Genomic DNA, 26,195 nt, shown 5'->3' on the forward strand with positions numbered 1-26,195 from the left:
CCCTTAGGTCTAGGATGGGACGCATCCCCCCTGTTTTCTTTTCCACAAGGAAGTACCTGGAATAGAATCCCAGCCCTTCTTGCCCGGATGGCACGGGCTCGACCGCATTGGCGCTGAGAAGGGCGGAGAGTTCCTCTGCAAGTACCTGCTTGTGCTGGAAGCTGTAGGACTGAGCTCCCGGTGGACAATTTGGAGGTTTGGAGGCCAAATTGAGGGTGTATCCTTGCCGGACTATTTGGAGAACCCACTGATCGGAGGTTATGAGAGGCCACCTTTGGTGAAAAGCTTTCAACCTCCCTCCGACTGGCAGGTCGTCCGGCACTGACACTTGGATGTCGGCTATGCTCTGCTGGAGCCAGTCAAAAGCTCGCCCCTTGCTTTTGCTGGGGAGCCGCGGGGCCTTGCTGAGGCGCACGCTGCTGACGAGAGCGAGCGCGCTGGGGCTTAGCCTGAGCCGCAGGCTGTCGGGAAGGAGGATTGTACCTACGCTTGCCAGAAGTATAGGGAACAGTCTTCCTTCCCCCGAAAAATCGTCTACCTGTAGAGGTAGAGGCTGAAGGCTGCCGGCGGGCGAACTTGTCGAATGCGGTGTCCCGCTGGTGGAGAGACTCTACCACCTGTTCGACTTTTTCGCCAAAAATGTTATCCGCACGGCAAGGCGAGTCCGCAATCCGCTGCTGGAGTCTATTCTCCAGGTCGGCGGCACGCAGCCATGAGAGCCTGCGCATCACCACACCTTGAGCAGCGGCCCTGGACGCAACATCAAAAGTGTCATAAACTCCTCTGGCCAGGAATTTTCTGCACGCCTTCAGCTGCCTGACCACCTCCTGAAAAGGCTTGGCTTGCTCAGGGGGAAGAGCATCAACCAAGCCCGCCAACTGCCGCACATTATTCCGCATGTGTATGCTCGTGTAGAGCTGGTAAGACTGAATTTTGGCCACGAGCATAGAGGAATGGTAGGCCTTCCTCCCAAAGGAGTCTAAGGTTCTAGAGTCTTTGCCCGGGGGCGCCGAAGCATGCACTCTAGAGCTCTTAGCCTTCTTTAGGGCCAGATCCACAACTCCAGAGTCGTGAGGCAACTGGGTGCGCATCAGCTCTGGGTCCCCATGGATCCGGTACTGGGACTCGATCTTTTTGGGGATGTGGGGATTAGTTAGCGGTTTCGTCCAGTTCGCAAGCAATATCTTTTTTAGGACATGATGCAAGGGAACCGTGGACGCTTCCTTAGGTGGAGAAGGATAGTCCAGGAGCTCAAACATTTCAGCCCTGGGCTCGTCCTCCACAACCACCGGGAAGGGGATGGCCGTAGACATCTCCCGGACAAAGGAAGCAAAAGACAGACTCTCGGGAGGAGAAAGCTGTCTTTCAGGAGAGGGAGTGGGATCAGAAGGAAGACCCTCAGACTCCTCGTCAGAGAAATATCTGGGATCTTCTTCTTCTTCCCACGAGGCCTCACCCTCGGTGTCAGACACAAGTTCACGGACCTGCGTCTGCAACCGCGCCCGGCTCGACTCTGTGGAGCCACGTCCACGATGGGGGCGTCGAGAGGTAGACTCCCTCGCCCGCATCGGCGAAGCTCCCTCCGCCGACGTAGTCGGGGAGCCCTCCTGGGAGGTGGCCGCAGTCGGCACCGCACGCAGTACCGACGGCGGGGACCTCACCCCGGGCGATGGGCCAGCCGGCGCCACGCTCGACGGTACCGGAGGCGCAAGCACCGCCGGTACCGGAGGGGTAGGGCGCAACAGCTCCCCCAGAATCTCTGGGAGAACGGCCCGGAGGCTCTCGTTCAGAGCGGCTGCAGAGAAAGGCATGGAGGTCGATGCAGGCGTCGACGTCAGTACCTGTTCCGGGCGTGGAGGCTGTTCCGGGCTGTCCAGAGCGGAGCGCATCGACACCTCCTGAACAGAGGGTGAGCGGTCCTCTCGGTGCCGATGCCTGCTGGGTGCCGACTCCCTCGGCGACCCAGAGCTCTCGGTGCCGACACGGGGAGGAGACCGGTGTCGATGCTTCTTCGATTTCTTCCGAAGCATGTCACCGGAGCTCCCCGGCACCGACGAGGAGGACGTCGAATCCATCCGTCGCTTCCTCGGGGCCGAGACCGAAGAAGGTCGATCTCGGGGGGGCTGTACCGCAGGAGCCCTCAGGGTAGGAGGAGACCCACCCGAAGGCTCACCGCCACCAGCAGGGGAATGGACAGCCCTCACCTGCACTCCACCTGATGCACCACCGTCCGACGACATCAGCAGACGAGGTCCTGGTACCACCGACGTCGATGCAGCTATCCGATGTCTCGGCGCCGATGCAGAGGCCCGATGCCTCGATGCACTCGATGCAGGGGCGGCCGAGGAAGATGGTCTGGACGCTGACGACGTCGATGCACTCGAAGATCCCGGTGCCGATGCCGACGAAGAGCCCGAGAACAACACGTTCCACTGGGCTAGTCTCGCTACCTGAGTCCGCCTTTGAAGCAGGGAACACAGACTGCAGTTCTGAGGGCGGTGCTCGGCCCCCAGACACTGAAGACACGACGAGTGTCGATCAGTGAGCGAGATAACCCGGGCGCACTGGGTGCACTTCTTGAAGCCGCTGGAAGGCTTCGATGTCATGGGCGGAAAAATCACGCCGGCGAAATCAAAAGCCGAAATGGCGAAATTGGAAGCACCAAAATTTAGAGGGAGAAAAAATCTCGACCGAGGCCGAAAAGAGGCCTACCCCGACGACGAAAGAAAACTTACCGGGGCAAAAAGCTGGAAGTACGGGGAGGATTGACACGAAACCCAGCGGAGGGTTTCCGGAGCACTTCCCGACTTAAACAAAGCTTTCCCGAAGGAAAAAACACGCTCAAAAATAATTTGGACGCGTGAGGTCGACTTTCCGGGGCTCGACACGGCGAAAACACGACCGTACCGAGTGCGGACAAAAGAAGACTGGCCGGCTCGAGCCGGTTTCGGGCGGGAAGACGGCCGCGCATGCGCGGTGCGCGCGGGCGCGCGAGGGCTAGCAAAGGACTTTGCTAGTGAAGTTTCCGATTGGAGGGGCTGCCGTGGACGTCACCCATCAGTGAGAACAAGCAGCCTGCTTGTCCTCGGAGAAACTACATTAACGCTGTTGCATGTGGTTTTTCTCTTGGCTTGTATGGTAAGACCTGAACACTCATCCTTCTACTGCGGGCCTGAGGGCTAGCGAACACCACTGACAGGACCCACAGGGAACAAGCATTCCATAGCTGATCTTCATTGACGAGTTATAGATGATATCATAATTGAGTGGGAAGGAGGTAATTCAAAGCGTCTGTTAAATTACAAGGAACAAGAATGGATTTTCAAGGAGGCAGTCTGTTTACGTTGCTGCCTCTGCCAGCTTCGGATTTTAGGTGTTATGAAACGCCTAGCCGCCCGCCCACAGCCACTTAGAGGGTCTATCCCCAGCACAACTCAGGTCTGCCTGCACCTGCCACTTGAGCTCTATACTAGCACCCTCCTCTCACCAACTGGTTCTCAACCACCTCTAGGCGAGTCTCCCGCTCTCAAATTATCCCCATTGATTTCTAGGTTATTGGAGGCCACACTACAAGTGGATCCACAATTCCCAGAAAGCACTCAAACCACCAGGATTCTTTATCAGTCCAGACTGGCAGAGTCAACAAACTAATCAGGTTTATTGTCAGAACTTGAACAGTGAAACAGGAAAAGTGCAATCCGCAAACAATAACAGGTAACTGAAATATAGATCAATTATAAAGCGAATGCTACATACCTGTAGAAGGTATTCTCCGAGGACAGCAGGCTGATTGTTCTCACTGATGGGTGACGTCCACGGCAGCCCCTCCAATCGGAAACTTCACTAGCAAAGTCCTTTGCTAGCCCTCGCGCGCCCGCGCGCACCGCGCATGCGCGGCCGTCTTCCCGCCCGAAACCGGCTCGAGCCGGCCAGTCCAGTATGTAGCAAGACAATACACTTCAAGGGAAGACTCAACTCCAAAGGGGAGGCGGGCGGGTTTGTGAGAACAATCAGCCTGCTGTCCTCGGAGAATACCTTCTACAGGTATGTAGCATTCGCTTTCTCCGAGGACAAGCAGGCTGCTTGTTCTCACTGATGGGGTATCCCTAGCCCCCAGGCTCACTCAAAACAACAACATTGGTCAATTGGGCCTCGCAACGGCGAGGACATAACTGAGATTGACCTAAAAAATTTACCAACTAACTGAGAGTGTAGCCTGGAACAGAACAAACAGGGCCCTCGGGGGGTGGAGTTGGATCCTAAAGCCCAAACAGGTTCTGAAGAACTGACTGCCCGAACCGACTGTCGCGTCGGGTATCCTGCTGCAGGCAGTAATGAGATGTGAATGTGTGGACAGATGACCACGTCGCAGCTTTGCAAATTTCTTCAATGGAGGCTGACTTCAAGTGGGCTACCGACGCAGCCATGGCTCTAACATTATGAGCCGTGACATGACCCTCAAGAGCCAGCCCCGCCTGGGCGTAAGTGAAGGAAATGCAATCTGCTAGCCAATTGGATATGGTGCGTTTCCCTACAGCCACTCCCCTCCTATTGGGATCAAATGAAACAAACAATTGGGCGGACTGTCTGGTGGGCTGTGTCCGCTCCAGGTAGAAGGCCAATGCTCTCTTGCAGTCCAATGTGTGCAGCTGACGTTCAGCAGGGCAGGAATGAGGACGGGGAAAGAATGTTGGCAAGACAATTGACTGGTTCAGATGGAACTCCGACACGACCTTTGGCAGAAACTTAGGGTGAGTGCGGAGGACTACTCTGTTGTGATGAAATTTGGTGTAAGGGGCCTGGGCTACCAGGGCCTGAAGCTCACTGACTCTACGAGCCGAAGTAACTGCCACCAAGAAAATGACCTTCCAGGTCAAGTACTTCGGATGGCAGGAATTCAGTGGCTCAAAAGGAGGTTTCATCAGCTGGGTGAGAACGACATTGAGATCCCATGACACTGTAGGAGGCTTGACAGGGGGCTTTGACAAAAGCAAACCTCTCATGAAGCGAACAACTAAAGGCTGTCCTGAGATCGGCTTACCTTCCACTTGGTAATGGTATGCACTGATTGCACTAAGGTGAACCCTTACGGAGTTGGTCTTCAGACCAGACTCAGACAAGTGCAGAAGGTATTCAAGCAGGGTCTGTGTAGGACAAGAGCGAGGATCTAGGGCCTTGCTGTCACACCAGACGGCAAACCTCCTCCAATGAAAGAAGTAACTTCTCTTAGTGGAGTCTTTCCTGGAAGCAAGCAAGATGCGGGAGACACCCTCTGGCAGACCCAAAGAGGCAAAGTCTACGCCCTCAACATCCAGGCCGTGAGAGCCAGGGACTGGAGGTTGGGATGCAGAAGAGCCCCGTCGTCCTGCGAGATGAGGGTCGGAAAACACTCCAATCTCCACGGTTCTTCGGAGGATAACTCCAGAAGAAGAGGGAACCAGATCTGACGCGGCCAAAAGGGAGCAATCAGAATCATGGTGCCTCGGTCTTGCTTGAGTTTCAACAAAGTCTTCCCCACCAGAGGTATGGGAGGATAAGCATACAGCAGACCTTCCCCCCAATCCAGGAGGAAGGCATCCGACGCCAGTCTGCCGTGGGCCTGAAGCCTGGAACAGAACTGAGGGACCTTGTGGTTCACTTGAGATGCGAAGAGATCCACCAGGGGGGTGCCCCACGCCTGGAAGATCTGACGCACCACACGGGAATTGAGCGACCACTCGTGAGGTTGCATAATCCTGCTCAACCTGTCGGCCAGACTGTTGTTTACGCCTGCCAGATATGTGGCTTGGAGCACCATGCCCTGACGGCGAGCCCAGAGCCACATGCTGACGGCTTCCTGACACAGGGGGCGAGATCCGGTGCCCCCCTGCTTGTTGACATAGTACATGGCAACCTGATTGTCTGTCTGAATTTGGATAATTTGGTGGGACAGCCGATCTCTGAAAGCCTTCAGAGCGTTCCAGATCGCTCGCAACTCCAGAAGATTGATCTGTAGATCGCGTTCTTGGAGGGACCAACTTCCTTGGGTGTGAAGCCCATCGACATGAGCTCCCCATCCCAGGAGAGACGCATCCGTGGTCAGCACTTTTTGTGGCTGAGGAATTTGGAAGGGACGTCCCAGAGTCAAATTGGAGCAAATCGTCCACCAAAACAGGGATTCGAGAAAACTCGTGGACAGGTGGATCACGTCCTCTAGACCCCCAGCGGCCTGATACCACTGGGAGGCTAGGGTCCATTGAGCAGATCTCATGTGAAGGCGGGCCATGGGAGTCACATGAACTGTGGAGGCCATGTGGCCCAGCAATCTCAACATCTGCCGAGCTGTGATCTGCTGGGACGCTCGCACCCGCGAGACGAGGGACAACAAGTTGTTGGCTCTCGTCTCTGGGAGATAGGCACGAGCCGTCCGAGAATCCAGCAGGGCTCCGATGAATTCGAGTTTCTGCACTGGGAGAAGATGGGACTTTGGGTAATTTATCACAAACCCCAGAAGCTCCAGGAGGCGAATAGTCATCTGCATGGACTGCAGGGCTCCTGCCTCGGATGTGTTCTTCACCAGCCAATCGTCGAGATATGGGAACACGTGCACCCCCAGCCTGCGAAGCGCCGCTGCTACCACAGCTAGGCACTTTGTGAACACCCTGGGCGCGGAGGCGAGCCCAAAGGGTAGCACACAGTACTGGAAGTGGCGTGTGCCCAGCTGAAATCGCAGATACTGTCTGTGAGCTGGCAGTATCGGGATGTGTGTGTAGGCATCCTTCAAGTCCAGAGAGCATAGCCAATCGTTTTGCTGAATCATGGGGAGAAGGGTGCCCAGGGAAAGCATCCTGAACTTTTCTTTTACGAGATATTTGTTCAGGGCCCTTAGGTCTAGGATGGGACGCATCCCCCCTGTTTTCTTTTCCACAAGGAAGTACCTGGAATAGAATCCCAGCCCTTCTTGCCCGGATGGCACGGGCTCGACCGCATTGGCGCTGAGAAGGGCGGAGAGTTCCTCTGCAAGTACCTGCTTGTGCTGGAAGCTGTAGGATTGAGCTCCCGGAGGACAATTTGGAGGTTTTGAGGCCAAATTGAGGGTGTATCCTTGCCGGACTATTTGGAGAACCCACTGATCGGAGGTTACGAGAGGCCACCTTTGGTGAAAAGCGTTCAACCTCCCTCCGACAGGCAGGTCGCCCGGCACTGACACTTGGATGTCGGCTATGCTCTGCTGGAGCCAGTCAAAAGCTCGCCCCTTGCTTTTGCTGGGGAGCCGCAGGGCCTTGCTGAGTCGCACGCTGCTGACGAGAGCGAGCGCGCTGGGGCTTAGCCTGGGCCGCAGGCTGTCGGGAAGGAGGATTGTACCTACGCTTGCCAGAAGTATAGGGAACAGTCTTCCTTCCCCCGAAAAATCGTCTACCTGTAGAGGTAGAAGCTGAAGGCTGCCGGCGGGCGAACTTGTCGAATGCGTTGTCCCGCTGGTGGAGAGACTCTACCACCTGTTCGACTTTTTCGCCAAAAATGTTATCCGCACGGCAAGGCGAGTCCGCAATCCGCTGCTGGAGTCTATTCTCCAGGTCGGCGGCACGCAGCCATGAGAGCCTGCGCATCACCACACCTTGAGCAGCGGCCCTGGACGCAACATCAAAAGTGTCATAAACTCCTCTGGCCAGGAATTTTCTGCACGCCTTCAGCTGCCTGACCACCTCCTGAAAAGGCTTGGCTTGCTCAGGGGGAAGAGCATCAACCAAGCCCGCCAACTGCCGCACATTGTTCCGCATGTGTATGCTCGTGTAGAGCTGGTAGGACTGGATCTTGGACACGAGCATAGAGGAATGGTAGGCCTTCCTCCCAAAGGAGTCTAAGGTTCTAGCGTCCTTGCCCGGGGGCGCCGAAGCATGTTCCCTAGAACTCTTAGCCTTCTTTAGGGCCAAATCCACAACTCCAGAGTCATGAGGCAACTGAGTGCGCATCAGCTCTGGGTCCCCATGGATCCGGTACTGGGACTCGATCTTCTTGGGAATGTGGGGATTAGTTAATGGCTTGGTCCAGTTCGCAAGCAATGTCTTCTTCAGGACATGGTGCAAGGGAACAGTGGACGCTTCCTTAGGTGGAGAAGGATAGTCCAGGAGCTCAAACATTTCAGCCCTGGGCTCGTCCTCCACAACCACCGGGAAGGGGATGGCCGTAGACATCTCCCGGACAAAGGAAGCGAAAGACAGACTCTCGGGAGGAGAAAGCTGTCTCTCAGGAGAGGGAGTGGGATCAGACGGAAGACCCTCAGACTCCTCGTCAGAGAAATATCTGGGATCTTCCTCTTCCTCCCACGAGGCCTCACCCTCGGTGTCAGACACAAGTTCCCGGACCTGTGTCTGCAACCTCGCCCTGCTCGACTCCGTGGAACCCCGTCCACGATGGGGGCGTCGAGAGGTAGACTCCCTTGCCCGCATCGGCGAAGCTCCCTCCGCCGACGTGGTCGGGGAGCCTTCCTGGGAGGTGGCCGCGGTCGGCACCGCACGCGGTACCGACGTCGGGGACCTCAACCTGGGCGATGGGCCAGCCGGCGCCACGCTCGACGGTACCGGAGGCGCAAGCACCGCCGGTACCGGAGGGGTAGGGCGCAACAGCTCTCCCAGAATCTCTGGGAGAACGGCCCGGAGGCTCTCGTTTAGAGTGGCTGCAGAGAAAGGCTGAGAGGTCGATGCAGGCGTCGACGTCAGTACCTGTTCCGGGCGTGGAGGCTGTTCCGGGCTGTCCAGAGCGGAGCGCATCGACACCTCTTGAACAGAGGGTGAGCGGTCCTCTCGGTGCCGATGCCTGCTGGGTGCCGAATCCCTCGGCGACCCAGAGCTCTCGGTGCCGACACGGGGAGGAGACCGGTGTCGATGCTTCTTCGATTTCTTCCGAAGCATGTCACCGGAGCTCCCCGGCACCGACGAGGAGGACGTCGAATCCATCCGTCGCTTCCTCGGGGCCGAGACTGAAGAAGGTCGATCTCGGGGGGGCTGTACCGCAGGAGCCCTCAGGGTAGGCGGAGACCCACCCGAGGGCTCACCGCCACCAGCAGGGGAATGGACAGCCCTCACCTGCACTCCACCCGATGCACCACCGTCCGACGACATCAGCAGACGAGGTCCTGGTACCACCGACGTCGATGCAGCTATCCGATGTCTCGGCGCCGATGCAGAGGCCCGATGCCTCGATGCACTCGATGCAGGGGCGGCCGAGGAAGATGGTCTGGACGCTGACGACGTCGATGCACTCGAAGATCCCGGTGCCGATGCCGACGAAGAGCCCGAGAACAACACGTTCCACTGGGCTAGTCTCGCTACCTGAGTCCGCCTTTGAAGCAGGGAACACAGACTGCAGTTCTGAGGGCGGTGCTCGGCCCCCAGACACTGAAGACACGACGAGTGTCGATCAGTGAGCGAGATAACCCGGGCGCACTGGGTGCACTTCTTGAAGCCGCTGGAAGGCTTCGATGTCATGGGCGGAAAAATCACGCCGGCGAAATCAAAAGCCGAAATGGCGAAAATTGAAGCACCAAAATTTAGAGGGAGAAAAATCTCGACCGAGGCCAAAAAGAGGCCTACCCCGACGACGAAAGAAAACTTACCGGAGCAAAAAGCTGGAAGTACGGGGAGGATTTACACGAAACCCGGCAGGGGGTTTCCGGAGCACTTCCCGACTAAGAGAAAACTTTCCCGAAGGAAAAAAACACGCTCAAATAAATTGGACGCGCGAGGTCGACTTTCCGGGGCTCGACACGGCGAAAACACGACCGTACCGAGTGCGGACAAAAGAAGACTGGCCGGCTCGAGCCGGTTTCGGGCGGGAAGACGGCCGCGCATGCGCGGTGCGCGCGGGCGCGCGAGGGCTAGCAAAGGACTTTGCTAGTGAAGTTTCCGATTGGAGGGGCTGCCGTGGACGTCACCCATCAGTGAGAACAAGCAGCCTGCTTGTCCTCGGAGAAAACTATATAAACATTTGTTTACTTTCTAAAAAGTATCTGGGGAGATCAGGAAATATACTGATCACAGATTATCAAATACAACTGATCACAGGGCCTCAGCAAAGAAATCTGTGTCTCTCTTCTCCCTGGCTAAGACTGAAGACAAAACTAGTAACTTCTGGGTAGCTTCAAACTCCAGGCCAATCAGAGCCCAGAACAAAAAAAAAGCTGACCACATCACTGCAGGTCTTTTCTTTAACAGCTGTAAGTATAAACATGCACCACCTGCTGGCCAAACTAGAGAAATACACTTCAAAATTAATTAAGGCAGTTTTATCACATGAGGATCCTCAAGGGGAGGGAGAGAAACAGACCTGTGAGGGGGCAGGGACGAGAAATGCTGAGACCCAACAACAGGCAACACTGGGCATTATGTCAGGCTCGCTCAATGGTACCTACACCCCTGATTCCAGTCACTAAATTGAAAATAAAATTATATTTTGTCTAGCCATTTTATTTTTCTAATCGCCTCATGCCTAATGTTTAGTTTCTGCTTTCCTCTGTCTTCTCTTACACATGAGATCCTGGGGAACAGTTATTTACCATTTCTTTTCTCTACTCCAGCATTCACTTCCTCCCCAACAACCATCTCTGACATTGATCCTTTACTTTCAGCTTTCTTTCTCACCATTCAGTCCGTATTCTTTTTTTTTTTAAATTCATTCCATCTACTGTACCTAAATTCCTCCACCTCTCTTACCCTGGACCTCCCATTTCCCATCTCTCTCTATCTCTCTGTTTCTCCATCCTTTCACTAACTCCCACTCTCATTTAGTTTGAAAAGAACTTTAAGCAACTGGCTTTTCTGGACATCTTGTGGCAGACTGGTTGCTTGCAAACCAGTAGCACAAATGTCTGAAGTGGTAATTATATAGGGCCAATAGTTCCTTTCACATTTCTAGCATCCTTCATGGCTGGATACAGAAGTTATGGCTGGTTTTGTGGTCCATCTCTGAAATGACAGGCTCAGCCCACACCTGTCACTTGTCATTTTTCTTTGCCACACAGCAACATTTTGCATACCTTATGTCATGTGAAGATTTTCCTCCCCTTAAGACTACAAATGTTCATCATATAAGTGCCAAGTCCACAGCTTGTATTCTTTGTCCATCTCTAATATTGTGTCTGCAATGCAGTGTATTAACATTGGGGTCCAATTTACAACATTCTACTATCCGGAACTATCTTTGCCAATGATCTTATCAAGTTTTTACTTTTGCAGCTATTTTTATTTTTAGGATGATCCTCCAATAAGTGAAAAAATGCATGCACCTCTGTTTTGTCACCCCCCTTTAGAATTGGGAAGCATTCTCTTGAAATCAGAACCTGCAGTTCCCTGCTGGGATCTACTCAAGCTCTGATGGTTTCCTCTGTGTCTTAGATGACTGAGTAGAGCACGAGTGACAGTGTTTTCAGTAGCTGGGCTCCTGTTTTAGAACAGATTGCCAGAGAAGGTAAGATGAAAATCCGATTAATTGAAATTTGCAAGCATTTGAAAGGATTTATATTTATGAAGGTTTTTGGGCAGAGTGAAAATGGTAACATAGGTAGTTAGCAGGTATGCTGTATCAAGTATATTTTTAAACTTAACTGGCAGGAACGGTTTAATACTGAGTATTTTATATAATAAGATTCTGTGTTTGGAATTTGTTTTATTATTGTACGTTTGTATTTTTATCCTGATTATGAATGAATTGAATGCCATATAGCACGTTTTTTTTTTAGATATTACATCTACAGGTACAATGCAAAGCTAAATTTAAAACTTTATGAGGCAGATGCATCAAGCAAACGTTAAAAAATCTAAATCGTTAAAGTCCCTAACGATTTTTAAAAAACGAAGAATGCACCAAAACAACAAGTCACACATGCTCGGATCGGTATTGAAACGTACAATGTATCAAAGAATCACAATACACGTCGGTAATCGGCCCCTAAAGCATGCGCAGAGCAGCCAATCGTTATGTTAGCTGCTCTGCGCATGCCACAAACAGCCAAAACACAAGCACATGGCTCCCAAATCAAAACAAAAATTAAAAAAGGGTGGGGGGCAAAGGCGCTCGTGAGGAGCGTCCTGTATGGCCGTCCTTGCCCCCCCCCCCCGCCCGAGGTCACCGTTTCCCACCACCCCCCCGCACGAAAAAAACTCAAATTTTAGCAGCCCCAGCCCCGGGCCGGCCCTCCGTTGGAGGGGGGGAGCAGCAGCCACGACCAAAGGGGGGGCGGCGGGGGCGGGGCTAGTGTGGGAGAAGACACAGGAAGGGAGGAGGGCCGGCCCGGGGCTGCTAAAATTTGAGTTTTTTCGTGCGGGGGGGGGGGGGGGAAACGGTGACCTCGGGCGGGGGGGGGGGGGGCAAGGACGGCCATACAGGACGCTCCTCACGAGCGCCTTTGCCCCCTCCCGATTTTTTTTTTTCTTTTGGTGCTGAGGGAGAGGGGAGCAGCAGCAACCTGGGGCGTCAATAAAGGATGCCCCTGACGCGCGTTTTCACCCCCCTAGTTATTTTTTTAAATGCATTTCATTTTAAACTTGTAGCTAACAGCCCTAACGAGAGGTACAGACCTCTCGTTAGATTTCCTGCCTTTTTCCTGCGTAAAGGCAATCGGAAAAAGTTAGTGCATCTCGTTTCAATGGGGTTTTTACACTAATTGCTCATCTCCATTCCGTTTTCGTTAGCTGCTAGCTTCCTCGGTAAAAGCCCTTTGATGCATGCAACGGATCAAAATTTCCTCGTTGGAGGGTCATTAAAAGCTCATTAAGCTTTAGTGCATCTGCCTCTTAGTCTGATCTTCTAAGCCCTTAAAGGTAATGGCCCAGAGTACTGGAATAGGAACTTCCCTCTACACACCTCCAAGGAATAACCGTATCCACTCTCTCGCCAAAAGAAATCATGTGATGTCACCTACCAAAAAACCTTCTCTAGACTAGCCCCCACACCCCGAAAAAGGCTTTTCTCGCAAGCATTTAATAAAAGAAGCAATTAACTTGCTAGTCACACACACACAAGGAATAACACTGGCTCTATGGAGGTTATGTTTCTTAATATTTACCATACCACCCTTCTTGTAAACAGAGCAGGGTGGTTTGTAGACTGCAGCAGAACTTGTTTACCATCATTTTCATGCACATTTTCTGAATCCACTTGCTATTTTTCCTTAAGTTGCTCACCCTTATCCATCTAATCTCCTGTTACTCTATCTTATCTGTTTATATGTTCCTCCACTGCTTACACCCTATGCTGTCTAGTAAGATGGTTTTGTTACATATTATGTTGACATTTTAAGTAGCATACTATGTACTGTTATATGAATATTTTTTACTGCTGTTATTGTCTATTGCCTATATCTGGGTTATTCTTGCTGTAATGTTATATAATGTGGTTTTTGTATCCTGTTAACTCACAAAACAGTGGTTCAAAGCGGGTAACAAAAGAGTGTAAAAAAAAAAAAAGGGTACGACAATTAAATTAAGAATTTCTTAAATAGATAAGTTTTCAAATTCTTATGGAAAGAGTAGTAGGATGAAGAAGCTTGTAGATCCAAAGGCAAAGAGAGCCAAAAATGCACTACCTGATAGCAAAAAGAATATTCTAGAAGTTTCTTACATCTATCACTCAAAAATTATGAAAAAATTAAACAGTATAGGTCTCTGGTCCTTAAAGATCTGTGGACAGAAGGAAAAGACAACAGTCGATAAAGATATTCTTTAACATCATAAATACAGGCCAGTTAAAAAGAATAAGGGCCTGTATAGGAAGCCAGTGAAGAGAGATCAGTGCGGTAGCTACGTCATGCAAGGTTCCACGTTAGGAGTTACGGACCAAAAAAGGGATCTGGGTGTCGTCGTCGATAACACACTGAAACCTTCTGCTCAGTGTGCTGCTGCGGCTAAGAAAGCGAATAGAATGTTGGGTATTATTAGGAAAGGTATGGAAAACAGGTGTGAGGATGTTATAATGCCGTTGTATCGCTCCATGGTGCGACCGCACCTTGAGTATTGTGTTCAATTCTGGTCGCCGCATCTCAAGAAGGATATAGTAGAATTGGAAAAGGTGCAGCGAAGGGCGACTAAAATGATAGCGGGGATGGGACGACTTCCCTATGAAGAAAGACTAAGGAGGCTAGGGCTATACAGCTTGGAGAAGAGACGGCTGAGGGGAGACATGATAGAGGTATATAAAATAATGAGTGGAGTGGAACAGGTGGATGTGAAGCTTCTGTTCACGCTTTCCAAAAATACTAGGACTAGGGGGCATGCGATGAAACTACAGTGTAGTAAATTTAAAACAAATCGGAGAAAATTTTTCTTCACCCAACGTGTAATTAAACTCTGGAATTCGTTGCCGGAGAAAGTGGTGAAGGTGGTTAGCTTAGCAGAGTTTAAAAAGGGGTTGGACGGTTTCCTAAAGGACAAGTCCATAAACCGCTACTAAACGGACTTGGAAAAATCCAAAATTCCAGGAATAACATGTATAGAATGTTTGTACGTTTGGGAAGCTTGCCAGGTGCCCTTGGCCTGGATTGGCCGCTGTCGTGGACAGGATGCTGGGCTCGATGGACCCTTGGTCTTTTCCCAGTATGGCATTACTTATGTACTTATGTAAATATAAAAGTTTAGCAGCAGTGTTCTGTACACTGCATTGGGTGAATTTCTTCAAAAGGCAGTAAAGAAATCCTAATAAATGAATAACGAAAGGAAATACTCAGGGAGCAGAATGAGACCTTGAGATGCTCTCATCAGAAGATCGATCCATGTCACAGCTAAAATCGCAATTAGACTCACTAGAGCTGGTTGCGGACTTGTGTCCTTTGCAAGGATCACTATAGATTTACTAGTTGAATCCCTCTGCTACATGCACGGTTAAGTGTTACTGACCATGATCTATTTGGGCACTATCCCCCCTCATTCTGTAACTTGGCACTTAAGTGTCAATTGCACATATAAATCACAGAACTAGCATTTGCGCAGGTTATGAATACATTAAGTGCTAGATGCATGCTCAGCGTTATTCTATATATGACATACACAACTCACTTACCCCAGGATTCTATATAGTGTGACTTAAGTTGCGTGTGCAAATACAGTCATATTCTGTATTTGCACGCTCAACTTAATTGGTTAACAAGCCAATAAGTACTGATAATTGCCAATAAACAAGCAATTGACACCAATTGGCAATAATAAGAATTTTACGGGCACAACTGACTAAGTATATTCTGTAATGTGATGAATGTAAATTCCAAGTTGCATAGTTGAAAAGAGGCAGGGTCATGGGCATGGAATGGGCGGGTCATGGGCATTTCTAAAATCTATGCATAAGAAAACACCCAGTCCATGTGTAATTTAGGCGTTGGCATTTACATCATGTAAAACGTGGCATAAATGGCCGCAACTAAATTTAGTCGAATCGACAGGCTCTCGGTGTATTTTATAAAACCATGTGTAGATTTTGGCTTATTCTATAAAGTATGCCTAAATTAAGGCATACTTTATACAATACGTTTAGGCATTTTTCATTTCGGCACTGATTTTTTTTAAGGTGATATACAGAATCTAGTCCGTAGCAGGTAAATGCAACAGGGGCATTCATAGGGGAGGAGCATAGGCAGGTCTAACATTTGCACACGTAACTTACAAAATATTATAAGTTACATGCTGAAGTACCAAATTTAGGTGTGCCCATATACACCTGCTATTGACATGCTATAAGTGGGTGTGCCTAAACGTAGATGCGAACTTATACTAGTATTTGGTAACGGGATTCTGGCACCCAGACGCTGTTACAGAATTGACGCTCAGCGCACTGCGCCTTAAGCGTCTAACTTGTGTTGAACAGCTACAGAATTGCCCCTATACAGATAAGCAGCCAGAGCAGTATTCACGGACACTCCCTTATAGCGCCTTGAAAATCAGCTGCTAGTAAAACATATAATTCCTTTGGAATATTGACTGGAGATTTAGCAGATGGATAGTTAACAGCATAGTGTTTTTCCCTTCCCCAATCAATTGTATCCTTCAATATAGAGGCCTACTTGTATAACTTGAATTCTGGGATTGGGAGTCCTCCAGTGTATTTTTAGCTATCCTACACTTTTGTCCTCTCCAGATTAAGAAGTCAGTATTCAGTTCTGTGGTGAACATATAATTTGAAATATCTAAGATATTTTCAATTATACCTAGATTCAGCATCACTACCCATTTAGACAATGATGCTAAAAATCCACAAATACCTTGAACTATACAAAGTAGATGTTTCAAGTTATATCGTACTTGGCCATCTATTTTATACTTTTAGCAGCTGAATATCACCACTTAGACGTACAAGTTACATGTCTACGTGGCCAGTGTTAGGCAGCAATATATTACTTTTTAAAAAATTAACTGTAATGATTACTTTCATGCTAATGAAATGAAATAACTCTAATCATTACTTTTTCCACTAACAAGTAATACAATATCTCATTACTTTATATAGCCAAAGGAACTTAACATTACTTTTATTAAACTAGTAACTAATATATTACATTTACAAAGTTACAAGTAACTAGTATCAGTAATGTATTACTTTTCACAGTAACTTATTACTTTTATTAAACAAGTAAATATTACGTGTAATATATTACTTTTAACTTGGGCAACACTAAGTGGCACCACCCACAAAATTCCCGAATGAGATGAGGATGGTATTCATCCCAGAGTACTGACAGAATTGAAAAATGAACTGGCGGAAGTATTGTTAGTAATATGTAATTTATCTTTAAATAGAATGTGGTACCGGAAGACTGGAGGGTAGCCCATGTAACGCCGATATTTAAAAAAGGTTCCAGACGGGATCCGGGAAATTATAGACCGGTGAGCCTGACGTCGGTGCTAGGCAAAATGGCAGAGACTATTATAAAGAACAAAATTATAGAGCATATTCAAAAGCATGGATTAATGAGACAAAGTCAACATGGATTTAGTGAAGGGAAACTTTGCCTCACCAATCTATTACATTTCTTTGAAAGTGTGAACAAACATGTGGATAAAGGTGAGCCGGTTGATATTGTGTATCTGGATTTTCAAAAGATGTTTGACAAAGTACGTCATGAAAGACTCCAGAAGAAATTGGAGTCATGGGATAGGAGGTAGTGTCCTATTGTGGATTAAAAACTGGCTAAAGGATAGAAAACAGAGAGCAGGGTTAAATTCTCAATGGAGAAGGGTAGATAGTGGGGTTCCCTAGGGGTCTGTGCTGAGACTGCTGCTTTTTAACATATATATAAATGATCTAGAGACGGGAGTAACTAGTGAGGTCATTAAATTTGCTGACGACACAAAGTTATTCAAAGCTGTTAAATCGCAAGAGGATTGTGAAAAATTACAAGAGGACCTTATGAGACTGGGAGACTGGGCATCTAAATGGCTGATGATGTTTAATGTGAACAAGTGCAAAGTGATGCATGTGGGGAAAAGGAGCCCAAACTATAGCTACGTCATGCAAGGTTCCACGTTAGGAGTCACAGACCAAGAAAGGGATCTCAGCATCGTTATTGATGATACGTTGAAACCCACTGCTCAGTATGCTGTGGCAGCTAAGAAAGCAAATAGAATGTTAGGTATTATTAGGAAAGGAACGGAAAACAAAAATGAGGACGTTATAATGCCTTTGTATCGGTCAATGGTGCAACCGCACCTCGAATATTGTGTTCAATTCTGGTCGCCACATATCAAAAAACATATAGTGGAATTAGAAAAGGTACAGAGAAGGGCGACGAAAATGATAAAGGGGATGAGACAACTTCCCTATGAGGAAAAGCTGAAGCATCTGGGGCTCTTCAGCTTGGAGAAAAGGCGGCTGAGGGGAGATATGATATGATAGAGGTCTATAAAATAATGAGTGGAGTGGAACGGGTATATGTGAAGCGTCTAGGACTAGGGGGCATGCGATGAAGCTACAATGTAGTAAATTTAAAACGAATCGGAGAAAATGTTTCTTCACTCAACGTGTAATTAGCCACATTGAGCCTGCAAATAGGTGGGAAAATGTGGGGTACAAATGCAATAAATAAAAAATAAATAAAATAATTAAACTCTAGAATTCGTTGTCGGAGAATGTGGTAAAGGCAGTTAGCTTAGCGGAATTTTAAAAAGGTTTGGATAGCTTCCTAAGGAAAAAGTCCATAGACCATTATTAAATGGACTTAGGGAAAATCCACTATTTCTGGGATAAGCAGTATAAAATGTTTTGTACTTTTTTTGGGATCTTGCAAGGTACTTGTGACCTGGATTGGCCACTGTTGGAACAGGATGCTGGGCTTGATAGACCTTTGGTCTTTCCCAGTATGGCAATACTTATGAGTGGAACGGGTAGATGTGAATATTTGTTTACTCTTTCCAAAAATACTAGGACTAGGGGGCATGTGATGAAGCTACAAAGTAGTAAATTTAATATGAATCGGAGAAAATTTTTCTTCACTCAACGTGTAATTAAACTCTGGAAATGTGGTAAAGGTGGTTAGCTTAGCGGGGTTTAAAAAAGGTCTGGATGGCTTCCTAAAGGAAAAGCCCATAGACCATTATTAAATTGACTTGGGGAAAATCCACTGCTATTTCTGGGATAAGCAGCATAAAATGTATTGAACTTTTTCGGGATCTTGCCAGGTATCTGTGACTTGGATTGGCTACTGTTGGAAACAGGATGCTGGGCTTGATCATGGACCTTTGGTCTGTCCCAGTGTGCCAATACTTATGTACTTATGAGAAAATAAATAAAAACACACAACCTCAAATTCACAAAAGATAATATAAACAGGCTTGAATTATGTTAAGCCCAAAAAGCAGCACCACAGAGCACCAACAGGGATGAAGGGAAAGAGCTCGGGCAAACACAACCAGCGTAATTTCAAACCTGCTTATCACCATTAAAGTAGTGAACTGGTGGGTGAAATAGGGACGGAGAAGAGGAAGAGTCTACTTGATTAGCTGGGACTTTGCTCAGCAGTTTGAAGACTGCATGTATTATGTTCCACGCCTTGAGCACTTTTGTGGAAAGGAGTAATACTAATAAAAATTTATTGATTGAAGAAAGGAGATATGTTGAAGTGAGGCCAGCAGGACACAGATTAAAAACTCACCCGATATCAGCTCCACCACATGTCAAGGAACAGATGGCCCCAGGCAAGTTATTCTCTTCCAAAACCTGGGCAACGATTCTGCAGAGTAACATAAAAACTTGATCACAAAGTGTGCACTGCATTTCTGAACTGGTTTTTGTGAAAACAAAACAATGAATGTGGCAATTTGGAGGGAGATGCAAGATAAAAGCAGAATACAGCTGGATTTCAGCAACTGGCATGAAATGTTTATTGGATAAATAAACAAATATATGTATACTACCTCCAGGGTTGCCAGGTGGAAAATTTTTTTCCAGCCCGATCGAGCCCAAAAAACAGCCCAAAACCCGCCCAAACACAAACCCCGCCCCTGACACCCCCACCCCCGCGTCATCACGCCCGCCCCCCGCCGTCATCAACCCCGCCCCCGCCGTCACTGGCCCCGCCTTCCACGTCACCGGCCCCGCCTCCCCGTCATCGGCCCCGCCTCCCCGTCATCGGCCCCGCCTCCCACGTCATCGGCCCCGCCTCCCCGTCATCGGCCCTGCCTCCTACGTCATCGGCCCCGCCTCCCACGTCACTAACCCCGCCCAAAACGTCATTAACCCCACCCAAAAACGTCACTAACCCCGCCCCCCCGCGGCCGAAAAAACCGCACTGAAGGCCAAAAACAGCCCAAAAAACCGCAACCCGCCGCGGGCAAAAATTTCCCGTGGCGGGTCGCGGAAAACCGCCCAATTGGGCGGTAAAACCGCCCACCTGGCAACACTGACTACCTCCACAGCAAAACGTAGCACACTACTGTTCTCTCCGTTATGCAAATGCAATTAAAGTATTGAAAGCATATAACAGCTCTCTCTGGGTATTTATAATACTTCTGAATTTCACAAAGTACAGGACCAGCAGAGAAGCCAAAAGGTATATCAAATGCCTGGAAATAAATCAATCAAACAATCAACCCTGACCCAATGCTTCTTTTAGTCCACTGGTACTTTTTTTTCCTTTCTCTATTTTTAATTTAGATTAATTTTGCATTTTAATGCATTCACTGGTCAAGGTCTGGTAGCACAATGAAAACAAATACAAGCAATGCTACAGAAAATAAATCTGAGGTTAAAAAAAAAAAAAGAGAGACCACACAGAAATAGAAATGGTTTCACCGATCTCCAGAAGATGGCACTAGTGGTCCAGAATCAAGGCAACAACACAATTTAGATGCAGAATGACCCTACAGATGTGTGTCAAAAGGGGATGGGCAAGCCAATCCTGATTCTACTCCCATGGATGTACAGTAGTGCAGCTTGTTTTTTTTCAATGATCATCCAAACCAGCTATGACTTAACTCATTCCCTTAGACATGGTTACCCCAGTGAAGAGTAAGTAACACCTGCTGAGCATATGGCCATTCCTTTTAACCACTCTAGTCAGTGCATCTTCCAACTACCCACATAGCTGCAAAGTCCACAAGTACGTTTTACCCTCATATTTTGAATTAATTTTTAAAACAAAAGGTATGCACGTACTTTCACTTTGAAAACTACTCCATTAAAAAAAATGTATACACACACACACACACACACATTTGTGCTTTCTCTAATTAAAACAAAAATGCATGTACTTTGGAACAAGGCCATAACCAGCCCTCTGATTTGGGGAGGGGGGGTAAGAGGGGGAGCAACACATTCCCTCCCTCCCCGGCACACCAATCTTATTTATGTGTTTTTAAAACTTATAACCTGCTTCAAACCCAAGGGGCTTCCATAAAAAACATACATAAAATATCAATCCAACTACAATAAAAAATACAAACATGCTGCTGAACTATACACTCATAGGTACCCCCACAAAACAGTCAAAAATGCTTGACAAAACAACTGAGTCTTAAGTTATTTCTTAAACTGTCACACAGTAGAATAAAGATGTAAACAGCCAGGTACAGCATTCCACAGTACAGGCCCTGCTATAGAAAAGGCCAAAGCCCTTGTTGCAACATAATCTGAGGACACCATTAAATTCACCGCTAAATGCTTTGTGGATTCAGATCTTAAACCCCTGCCTGAAGAAAAGAGATTAACCACAAACTGCAAAGGGGCCAATCCACAGACAACCAGGTGAATAAGAGACAATACTGTACCCTAAATATTACAGGCAGTGTAGTTGCTTTAACAATCGGTAATGTGTCCCCAGGCAAATCCCCGTCAGGCAAATCTCATCCTCATGCTGCTGCTGCAGTACAGAAAGTAGTCAGCGGTTGCCCCAAGTGAACTGAGCATGCGCGAGGAGTTAGTTATTGGAGGCTGATGGCACGCATACAACTTCGTCTGTAGTGTAGCCAGGGCCGTGCCGATGCGGTAAGCGAGGTAAGCGCCGCAGGGGGGCGCCCACCTCTGGAGGGCGCCGCCGCGGTGCTTACCCTCGCCCCGGCCCAATCGTGGACTTCCCTGCTGCCCTCACAAGCGTAGCGCTTTTGTGAGGCAGCTCGGGCTCTCCCTCCTTCCTTACTTGGTTCCCGCTCTGGCTCCCCGATCGGCGGCAGCCCCCCCCCGCGTGTTTTAACCTTTACTCTCCGACGTGGGAGCGATGTCAATCAATGAAGAACGTAGAACAGACTCGCTTCCAACTTCTCTCTTCACAGTGTCCCGCCTTCAGCGTCAGCGATGATGCACTTCCTGTTCCCGCGAGGGCGGGACACTGTGTGAAGAGAGAAGCTGGAAGCGAGTCTGTTCTACGTTCTTCATTGATTGACATCGCTCCCACGTCGGAGAGTAAAGGTTAAAACACGCGGGGGGGGGGGGGGGGGGGGCTGCCGCCGATCGGGGAGCCAGGCCAGAGCGGGAACCAAGGAAGGAAGGAGGGAGAGCCAGAGCTGCCTCGCAAAAACGCTGCAGCCTGCCACATGTAGGGGGGAGGGCAGGGGAGAGGAGAATTGTTGGCCATGTATGGATGCAGGGCAGGGAGAGAGAAGAAATCACTGGACAGGAGGGGAGAGGGGAGAGCAGGGGAGAGAATTGCTGACATGGATGGATGGAGGGGAGGGCAGGGAAGAGAGGAGAATTGCTGGGCATAGATCGAGGGGACAGGGGAGAGAGGAAATTATCTGGAGATAGATGGAGGAGAGGGCAGGGGAGAACGGAGAGTTCCTGGACATGGATGGATGGAGGGGAGGGCAAGGGAGAGAAGAGAATTCTGGACATGGATGATTGGAGATGGGAAGATGGGATCCTGAGATGGGAAGGCGGTAGAACAAGAGGACATGAAATGAGATTGAAGGGGGGCAGACTCAAAAAAGATGTCAGGAACCAAGTGTTCTTGTAATAATTTGTTAAAACTTATAAATAAAATAATTAAAAAAAAAAAAAAGATGTCAGGAAGTATTTTTTCACGGAGAGGGTGGTGGACGCTTGGAATGCCCTCCCGTGGGAGGTGGTGGAGATGAAAACGGTAACGGAATTCAAACATGCGTGGGATATGCATAAAGGAATCCTGTGCAGCAGAAATGGATCCTCAGAAGCTTAGCTGAAATTGGGTTGCGGAGCAGGTGGGGGGAAGAGGGGTTGGTGGTTGGGAGGCTAGGATAGGGGAGGGCAGACTTATACGGTCTGTACCAGAGCCGGTGATGGGAGACGGGACTGGTGGTTGGGAGGCGGGAAATACTGCTGGGCAGACTTATACGGTCTGTGCCCTGAAAAAGACAGGTACAAATTCAAGATAAACTCATATCTTGGGCAGACTAGATGGACCATGCAGGTCTTTTTCTGCCGTCATCTACTATGTTACTATGGATGGATGGATGAATGGGGACAGGGGAGAGAGGAAATTTTCTGGAGATGGATGGAGGAGAGGGCAGGGGAGAACGGAGAGTTCCTGGACATGGATGGATGGATGGAGGGGAGGGCAAGGGAGAGAGGAGAATTCTGGACATGGATGGATGAATGGGGACAGGGGAGAGAGGAAATTTGCAGGATATGGGTGGATGGATGGAGGAGAGGGAAGGGGAGAATGGAGAGTTGTTGGACATGGATGGATGGAGGGGAGGGACGTCAGGAAGGAGATGCACATGGATGGAGGGGAGGGAAGAGAGGAGAAATGCTGGACATGGATGGAGTGGAGGGCAGGGAAGAGAGGAGAAATGTTGGACAAGGATGGAGGGAAGGAAAGATAAAGGAAGGAGATGCACACGGATGGAGTGGAAGGGAGAGAGGAGAAATGCTGGACATGGATGGAGGGAAGAGAAGACAAAGGTTGTAGATGCACATGGATGGAGGGGAGTGAGGAGAAATGCTTTATATGGATGGAGGGGAAATTGCTGAATTTAAAGGCTGGATTGGAACACTTTGAGGGCAGATGTTGAAACTGGAGAAAGGATAGGGTGGTAGACAGGACGCATAAGGACACAGAAAGATGGTGGACATGATGAGAGAAAAAAATATCAAATGGAAAGAAGACACTGGGACCAAAGCTAATAGAAAAACTAAATGCTCTGACAGCAAAGGTAGAAAACATTTTTTATTCAAAATTTATTAATTGGAATATGTCAGCTTTTGGAAATGTACATCTGTGATATTTTGCATGTAAGTTTCAATGTTTCTAGTATTGCTGCATGCTGAGTCTGACTTCTTGTATTTTGCCTTCATATCTGTTAAGCCATGTGTTTTTCATGTGTGATCAAGATGCAGTATTCTGCTAGCGTGAAGTATTTGCAGCCCTTTTTGTTTTATTTTGGTTTCACTAGGTTGTGTACTGGTGTTTTAGAGCCCGGTGTAATTATAGTGCTGCCTTTCCACACATAAAGGTTGTAGCTCGTTCTGTCCTTGGAATTAGTGCTGTTATGGTTTGGTAAGGCTATGAGTGTGTTTTGCACAAGTTTGTATATAGTGTTTTGCAGTGGAGAGATTGTGTGTTGGCCTTACTAAGTTGGCACCAAAACACCAGAAAGGGTGTACAGCGTAAATCATGACACACTACCTCTTGAAGGATCTACACATGGTCGTTAATAAAAGGAGCTCATTGTGAACACTAGCCACCCTAAAAGGGTGTTTTTTGGCTCTACACGTATCATGATATTATGATCCCTTGTTTCATATTGTTGACGGTCTGCATGTTCCGTATGGTGGTATATTGGTGTATTAGGGTCTTCCCAGTGTAATATTTATGGTACAGTAAGGTTCTGAGTGTGTTTTTGCACAAAGTTGTGCATAGTGTTTTGCAGTTGAGCGATTGTGTTTAGTATATGCTTTGAGCAACCACTTTATTCTTTGACATATGATACATATCTAATATCTAAATTTAATAAAAGGTATTAACTGTGACTTTTATTTTTACTTATTCTTTTTCTGTGTGTTGTCAAACACTTATGGAGGTAAGCTCCGCCCCTGGCCCACCCCTAACCCCGCCCCCTTTAGCCTCCCCAAACAGTTGGGCCACCGACCGCCTATGGCAGGCATGGATGGGAGGGCAGCAGCAGGGCCCAGGGAGAGGACAAATTGCTGGAAGTGGAGGGGAGAGAGGAGGATTGCTAGCTATGGATGCAGCAGGGAAGGGCAGAGAGGGACAAGGATGGACATGGGGGCCCAGGGAGAGGACAATTTGCTGGAAATGGAGGGGAGGGGAGAGAGGAGGATTGCTGGCTATGGATGGAGGAGGGAAGGGCAGAGAGGGACAAGGATGGACATGGGGGCCCAGGGAGAGGACAAATTGCTGGAAATGGAGGGGAGGGGAGAGAGGAGGATTGCTAGCTATGGATGGAGGAGGGAAGGGCAGAGAGGGACAAGAATGGACATGGATGGGAGGGCAGGACCCAGGGAGAGAGAAGAAATTGCTGGAAATGGATATAGAGCAAGAAATGAAGAAGAAAGGAGGAAAGTAAAGAAATAAATTAGCCCTGGAAATGGAGTTAAGAGGACAGATAGCAGCAGACTCAGATACTGGGCCAGCATGATCGGAAAAAGAAAGTCACCAGACAACAAAGGTAGAAAAAAATCATTTTATTTTCATTTTAGCGTTTGGAATATGTCCACTTTGAGAATTTACATCTGCTATCTTATTTTGCAATGTATAGCAATTTGTTTCTAAGAATATTGCTGACAATTCCTGTCAGTGTGGCAAGTGGTGAGCGATCATTTTCACCGGGGGGGGGGGGGGGGGGGGGGGGGGGGGGGGGGGGGGGGGGGGGGGGGGGGGGGGGGGGGGGGGGGGGGGGGGCGCCAACTGATAGTCTGCAGGGGGGCGCCAGAGACCCTAGGCACGGCCCTGAGTGTAGCAGCACAAGGAGGAGGGGGAGCAGCTTGGCAATGAATTTCTTTGGCTGGTATGGCTTTGGCATCCCTGCCAGCCAATTAACAGGTGTTGCATGTTTGAAGGGACCTCAGCCATGGCTATGACACTGCTTTGGAATATATACAAATATGAACTCAAGTCCCCAACTCAACCTTGTTCCCCGGAGAACACCAACACCACCACCCCTCCCCCCGCCCTCCCTCCCTACTTGGAGCTTATTCTATAAAGAAATATAGGCACTTATTTTACTAGCATTGCATGTCAAACACACGTCCATATTTTAGGTGTGAATACTTACATCAGCCACAGAGTTTGTACAAATGCCCGCACCTAGATTATAAAATACTATAATCTACATGCATGCTACAAGCCGACCAAATTTCAGTTTTGGTTTCACTTTCAACCAAAACAAACTCCCTCACCCCCCTGACAAAAAGTGCAACCATTCTCTATTCTCTACTCCCCCCCCTTGATAAAAAGCGCAACAACTCTGCCCCCCCCCCCCCCCCCCCCCAGCCACTAGGCACTTCCTGGGCCTAGCTTAGAAGCCCTGGAGGTCTAGTGGCCTCGTTAGGGCAGGAGAGATCCCCAGACACTCCTAGCCATGCCAGTTCCAACCTCAAAATGGCTGCTGCGAGACGATGGGGCAGTAATTTTGTCTGAAGAGCAGGCATGGGCAGGAGCAACAGGGAATCTCTTGCCCCGATGAAGCTACTAGAACACCAGGGTTTCTAAGGTAGCCCGAGGAGAGCCTATGGGTGATGGAAGGGTGGCAAAAGGGCCATAAAGTCCTCTTTTGGTCAGCGGGGTGAATGGGTCAGCTTTAGTTTCA

General features: G+C 48.8%; 1 protein-coding gene across 1 annotated transcript in view; it reads right to left on the bottom strand.

Annotated features, from left to right (window-relative positions):
- Positions 1-26,195, bottom strand: part of ALDH7A1 (aldehyde dehydrogenase 7 family member A1) — a 121,768-nt gene that overhangs the window by 48,138 nt on the left and 47,435 nt on the right. The window contains exon 8 of the mRNA XM_030193565.1: positions 19,109-19,186. Within this exon, the coding sequence (XP_030049425.1) occupies positions 19,109-19,186 (78 nt within the window). The remainder of the gene's footprint in view (positions 1-19,108; positions 19,187-26,195) is intronic.

The sequence above is a fragment of the Microcaecilia unicolor genome, chromosome 2 (genome assembly GCF_901765095.1).
Source record: "Microcaecilia unicolor chromosome 2, aMicUni1.1, whole genome shotgun sequence".
In the NCBI taxonomy this organism is placed as follows: domain Eukaryota; kingdom Metazoa; phylum Chordata; class Amphibia; order Gymnophiona; family Siphonopidae; genus Microcaecilia; species Microcaecilia unicolor.